Source organism: Ostrea edulis, chromosome 9, assembly GCF_947568905.1.
Source record: "Ostrea edulis chromosome 9, xbOstEdul1.1, whole genome shotgun sequence".
Classification (NCBI taxonomy): Eukaryota; Metazoa; Mollusca; class Bivalvia; order Ostreida; family Ostreidae; genus Ostrea; species Ostrea edulis.
In genome coordinates this window covers 63456143-63462741 of record NC_079172.1, presented here as the reverse complement: position 1 = coordinate 63462741, position 6599 = coordinate 63456143, and the positions used below count along the sequence as shown (strand labels likewise).

Below are 6599 nucleotides of genomic sequence, written 5' to 3'. Positions count from 1 at the left end.
AGGGAGTGGGATTTCCAACGTTAAAAACTATGTATCAGTCAACCCGAAAGACTACATCAATTTTAGGGAGGTGAATTTCATTTATATGTGGTAACTTTCACAGGGGCCTAAGATGCCATTCTTAATTACTATAATTTAAAAAATTCAGTTATACAATCTGTTTCGTTACGGTAGATTTCGTTTCGCATCTAACAAATACTCTACTTAGTCCATGCATTTATTATAATATGTACAGTGTAATTACAAAATGCAAGTAACAACAGAGATCGATTGGGAAGCAAGTCGTGCAATGGCTTATGTAAATCCACTATCGGGATATAGTTATGTTATAATGATATGATGATAGGTTGAATTTATGTCGATAACGGGTTAAATATTCCATTCGCTTTATTGTGAAATAGAGCGGGCACCTGTAAGATCGCTGCACGTATGGGTATCCCAATTCGAAATCGAACCTACTTTTTATAATCTTTTCTGTCCTCGTATTGATTAATTATAAGATAAGTTAATACTGATGCAATTACATTTCATTTATTCTCGAAAAGACAACTTTTATTGACAAGATTTCACTGCTCAAGATCATCACACTATCCCACGTGACCAAGTGCATTCGATGATATATGTAGAGGAAATATTGTTCAGGTAGGTCTTCCTACTCTTCAATGAGTGTTGAATACACATCCACAAATGAGATTCCTGAATAAAGATGAAATGAAACTTACTAATAAACTCAAACGAATTCATTTTATCAGCCTTATTAATGGAGTTCTTTTGTTTCAATCGAATATCACATGACTGTCACAAAGTACATAAAACTATACCTTTCAATTTGCTTGGTAGAATGGGTCGGGTATTTTCAAACGTATACGTGCCTTCACACAAAGACCTGTAATTACAGTTGTAAATATGTCACAATTTGAAAAGGATGAATTGATTAGATTTTGTTAATAAATATGATCACCACATTGACAAGGCCATGTTCAAAAAACATTATAATCGCCGCGGTGGTCTAGAGGTAGAGAGTTCGCCCCGCATGTGGTAGGTCGGGGTTCGAATCCCAGTCGCGACAGACCTAGGAGAGGGACTTAAGTTGTTAGAACTTGTTCCCAATCCTTTTGATTTGATCAATAAAATATTTTCTAAAAAAAAAAAAAAAAAAGACAAGACAAAGTGATTGACAAACCCAAGTCGTTTAAACAGGGAGTGACTGTTCCATCGCCAAACGCCCGGCATCAGGTGTGAATGTCACGGGTCCTCGGAGATAACCATAACAAGAGGCCCATGGGCCAAATCGCTCACCTGAGTCACCTTGGCTCATATTTAAAGATTTTTCCTATATATTCGCATATAATACTTTGATCCTTATTGTGACCCGAACCTACTCCCGGGATCACGATTTTTACAAAATTGAATCTACATTAAGTCAGAAAGCTTTCGTATAAATGTAAACTTTCCTGGCCTAGTGATTTTTCAGAAGATTTTTAATGATTTTCCCTATATATTTGTATGTAAAATTTTGATCCCCTACTGTGGCCCCATCTTACCCCCAGAAACCATGATTTGTTGAATCTGCACTATGTAAGGAATCTTTCATGTAAATTTCTGCTCTTCTGGCCCAGTGGTTCTTGAGAAGATTTTTAAAGATTTTTCCTATATATTTGTATCTAAAACTTTGGTCCCCTTTTGTCACCCCATCCAACCCCTAGGGTCCATGACTTTCATAAACTTGAATATCCACTATGTCAGGAAGCTTTCGTCTACATTTCGGCTCTTCTGGTTCAGTGGTTCTTGAGAAGAAGATTTTTAAATGACCCCACGGGCCACCCTATTTTGCATTTTTGTGATTATCTCCCATTTGAAGGGGGAATGGCCCTTCTTTGAACAAACTTGAAAGCCCTTCACCAAAGAATGCTTTTGGCCAAGTTTGCTTATAATTGGCCCAATGGTTCTGGAGAAGAAGTCGAAAATGTAAAAAGTTTACAGACAGACGGACAGGCAATCAGGTGAGCTAAAAACAGATGCGCCCCATGTCATTGTAGTTGTGGCACGGTAAAGAACCCTCAAAGCGCCGAGCATAGGCCTAAACTTGAAGCCCTTCAGCAGTATTGGTGACGTCTCCATATGAGTGAAAAATTCTCGAGAGGGACGTTAAACAAGATACAATCAATCAATCAAGAAAAAATCAAACGATCCGCTCCCGAATCTGTCGTAGAAAAACATTTGATATTAAAGGGTATCGTTTTATCTTAGTTCAAGTTATGGCAAATGATATTGGTACATTCCAAATAAATTGTTCAACTAACATAACGATATTGTTGTCATTTAATTTCTTTTCGTTTAAAATGTCCTTTTATGAATAAATGTTTAGATATTCGGGTTGACAGCTCTATGAAATTTCATAGAAGCAGTGTGTAGATGGGATATTATCATAAAGTCCAGAGGTGATGTCCCGCGGGAAATTGTAAGGAGATACTCTACATCGTGATAATGGCTGACTTCCCTTTAGCAGTTTAATGCCTAGACGAGTAGCTCAGTAGGTTAGCACGTCGACTATTGACGTACATCTCGGGTTCAAATCCAGTAGGGGTTTTAAATTTTTATCAGATTGCTTTCTTTTTTACTAAATAAAGTAAATTTGAAAGTTTTCAAATTCAAATAGTGTTGTAAATCCCCTCTACTTTTTATCCATGTCAAATATCTCCGGTGTAGCATACCTCCTTATAACAGTACAATTTCTCTGGTGTAGCATACTCCTTATAACAGTAGAATTTTGTGACGTTACGAATGAAATGTAAGATCAGTTCTTTTTACTTGTATGACGCGCACTTGCCAATTTGTACATAGTCATGCTTAATCCCCCCCCCCCCTTTAGGCTAAAGGTTTGATAACAATGTGGACTTTAAATATATTGAAGCATAAGATAACACGTACTTAGGTAGTGTATATAGGGTCGATCTCGTCACGTACAGGTATTTAAAACACGGGACAACACTGAAGGTCGAAAGAACAGGGAAGCCATGTTAGATTTACAGGTGAGACAAAATTATTACTATTAAATACACATCGCAGTGCCACCAAATCATTATAATTGTACAAGGTATATGTTTGGTCAGAATTATTAATGAAACAGGTTTGATGACACTGCTCATTTTAACGCGAATTTTACAAATTTGGGGGTTGGGGTTGATGTCGCAAAAGGTACTATTGTAACATACGTAATAATTGTACAAATGTAATGTACAAATAAAATGTAATATTTTATAATAATCTTGGTATAATTCTCGCGTGTAAATTGTTTTGATCTGTAGCAATTTTTTTTTTTTTTTTTTTTTTTGCAGTTCCCATCTAAATGATTTATATCCAATGTTTATTTCTAAACGATTTATATCCAATGTTCATTTCATATCCTGCAATTGAACACTGACACTAAAATATAATATTCATTTCTCTATTAACAGTGAACTACTCATGTGACCCAGACACCAGACATGCTGCACCCCCGGCGCAGTGCCCAGGACGTCCTACTGTGCGATTCCTGTGAAACTGCCCCCCCACAGAGTCACTGTGAACGTTGTAATATAAATCTCTGTACTAACTGTGTAGGAAAACATCTCTTGGATTCGTCTAGAAAACACCGAGTCATACCGTTCATAGAGAAAAGTTCTACTCCCAACAACCTAAAATGTCCCAGTCACCCCGACAAACAATGTGAACTTCACTGTGAGAAATGCGACCTTCCCGTCTGTTCTACCTGCGCCTTATTTGGTAAACATAAAGGTCACGATATATCAGATATTCAGAAAAAACTCAGCGCTAAAACACAACGTTTACGAAAAGATTTGGAAGAACTCGAGACCAAAATTTATCCCCGATATAAAGAAATTGTCTCCGATGTCCAAACTGAGAAAACCGAGTTAAAAACGAAGTACGGGAAACTGACCACAGCTGCCGACCAACAAGGAGAAATCTTACACCGGGAGATTACCGCCATTGTCAACCAACGGAAATCCGACATTGCGGAGATGAAAACTAAACATCTGGCTGCCTTAGATAAAAACACAGATGAAATCACACACAGTATTACTGAACTCAAACAAATCATTCTAAACCTGAAGGCAATATTGGAATCCAATGACGTCTCCCTAATCTCTACCTACAAATCTAGGAATGCCGAGTTCAGGAGAGTACCCCCAAAAGTCCAAGCTACATTACCAAGTTTGTCAGCTCAGAAAATAAACACAGAACAGCTCCATGAAATGTTTGGTTCTCTGCCGCCATTATCCATTAACACAGAAGAACAAGGCTACACAATGAAGTCAGCAGAAGCTGTATCGTCTCCTCCAGTCAAACCACTGCTTGATGAACCGCGCGTCACCGCCACCATAGACACTGGGTATAGCGGACTATACAGTGTTAGCTGTGTCAGTGAAGAACAAGTCTGGACACGCGGGAGTAACGAAATCATGAAACTCCTCAACCTCCGGGGTAAACTACTGACATCAATAAAAACCAAGTCAGGGAAAGTACCAGAGGACATAGCAGTGACACGGGCCGGAGATCTTGTTTATACTGACTATAGTGATAACACTATAAACCTGGTCAAGAATAAAAAGATACAAACCGTGATCACACTACAGGGGTGGAGACCTCTCGGTGTCTGCCGTACCGCCTCTGATGATCTCCTGGTTACCATGAACAGTGATGATAAAACACAATCCAAAGTCGTGCGTTACTCCGGCTCTACAGAGAAACAAAGCATTCAGTTTGATGATCAAGGTCGTCCTCTCTATTCATCTGCTCGTCGCATCAGTGAGAACAGGAACCTGGATATCTGTGTGGCTGACTGGGGAGTTAATGCAGTAGTGGTGGTCAATCAGTCAGGAAAACTCCGATTTAAATACACTGGTCATCCCTCTAATACCGAGCAATCATTTGATCCAGCCGGCATCACTACAGACAGCCAGAGTCACATCCTGACAGCAGACTGTCTCAATCACCGTATCCACATCCTAGATCAGGACGGACAGTTCCTCCGTTACATTCACTGTGATTTAGAGTATTCATGGGGTTTATGTGTGGACATCAGAGACAACCTCTTTGTGGCTGAGTTTGACACTGCTAAAGTGAAGAAAATCCAATATCTATAAACACAGTGTTAATTACACATCTCTACACAGTGTTAATTACACATCTCTACACAGTGTTAATTACACATCTCAACAGTGTTAATTACAGATCCAAACACGGTGTTAATTACAGATCTAAGCACGGTGTTAATTACAGATATAAACACCATGTTAATTACCTAGCTATTTAAACCTACAGGTACATGTACTTAAAGTAGCTATTTCTACTTACTTTTACCTGTTTTTGAAAATATAAATAAATAATGATTAAGGAGTATCTTTTAAACAGGTCAGTCGTTTTATGTAGCATGTTGTGCATGTGCACGGCAAAATTCGGAGTGTAAATTTGAATATTTTATGAGGGTGGAGAATGCAGAGGAAATGCATGAAAATTCGCCCCAAAAACCTTTAATGTAAAAATGCATAAAGGTAGACTTTAAAATTAATACAGATTTGTAAGACATTTTACGCTTTTTATCACGTAGCTTTGATCCTAAGCTCATAAAAAATGGAACTGGGTGTTGTTATTGATGCAAATTTGAAAGGTTAGAAAGTAAAAAAAATTTGTCCAATATTTTTGTGGTATTCATCGTCAGTGTAAGTGAATCAAGATATTTGGTACACGCCTTATTGCGCCGTTCCTGCGTTTGACCACGAAATGCAAGTAAAGGAAAAAGTAGGTAAAAATACCTACCTGGAGTAGGTTTAAATACCGACGTAGCTATAAGTAGCTACATAGGTAGAAATAGTCTTTGGACTGGACCTTTTTAAAACTGTAAGTAATTACAACTATGTGATGCTTACAAAAGTGTGTATGCTGTGTAATTAACATGTGTATTGATAAAGTTATATTTATCTTAGGCCTATATTGAACATTATTCTGTTTGTCAAGTTTTAAACTACAGTGTATATCTTTTGATATTTGTATTATGTTTCAATGTATATATTATAGATAAACATTCATAGAATACCATCTTACATTATGACTGAGTACTTACTTAGCTGTGTAGTACAATCTCTCACCAGAGGGCGTATTACGCTACGCGACAACACCTCTGTCAACGTCTAAATGTCAAGATTCTTGGCAAAACTTATTTCTACCTATTGCATTATAAAGTATGATTTTACAAGTTTTAGTGTTAAGCTTAAAATCTTACAGTAAGTTCACAAAAACAACGAATTCCATGATTATTCTAGTATTATTGGATGGATGAATATTTATATAAAACCTTTTAATTCGCTCAGGTGTCTCATATTTACCAGCTTCTGCGTTTATAAAATTCAGACAAGTGTTTGATTTGCTTAGATATGATCATTACAGTTTGATATGCTAAGTTAGTTTTAGTACGTTTTGATATGATTTTTAGACGTTGACAGAGGTATTAGTGGAGTGTAGCGGGAACGATAACTCTGGGTAGAGATTGTGTGTAGTACAGTAACAGAGTGTGACCCCCAAACATCCAGTCTTCTGAT

At 37.5% G+C, this 6599-nt stretch overlaps 1 protein-coding gene and 1 long non-coding RNA gene across 2 annotated transcripts; one reads left to right on the top strand and one right to left on the bottom strand.

Moving 5' to 3' along the window:
• Positions 1-514: 514 nt before the first annotated feature.
• LOC125660439 (uncharacterized) lies at positions 515-4759 on the bottom strand. The gene is made up of 3 exons (XR_007364331.2): positions 4622-4759; positions 822-886; positions 515-696 (listed from the first exon to the last, which is right to left on the bottom strand). It is a non-coding gene; the product is annotated as an uncharacterized LOC125660439 (long non-coding RNA).
• On the top strand, positions 2941-6101 carry LOC125660435 (E3 ubiquitin-protein ligase Midline-1-like). Its single transcript, XM_056149867.1, has 2 exons — positions 2941-3032; positions 3459-6101. Exon 2 carries the CDS (start codon positions 3489-3491, stop codon positions 5145-5147), a length of 1659 nt encoding a protein of 552 aa, XP_056005842.1. The 5' UTR covers positions 2941-3032; positions 3459-3488; the 3' UTR covers positions 5148-6101.
• The last annotated feature ends 498 nt before the right edge of the window (positions 6102-6599 follow it).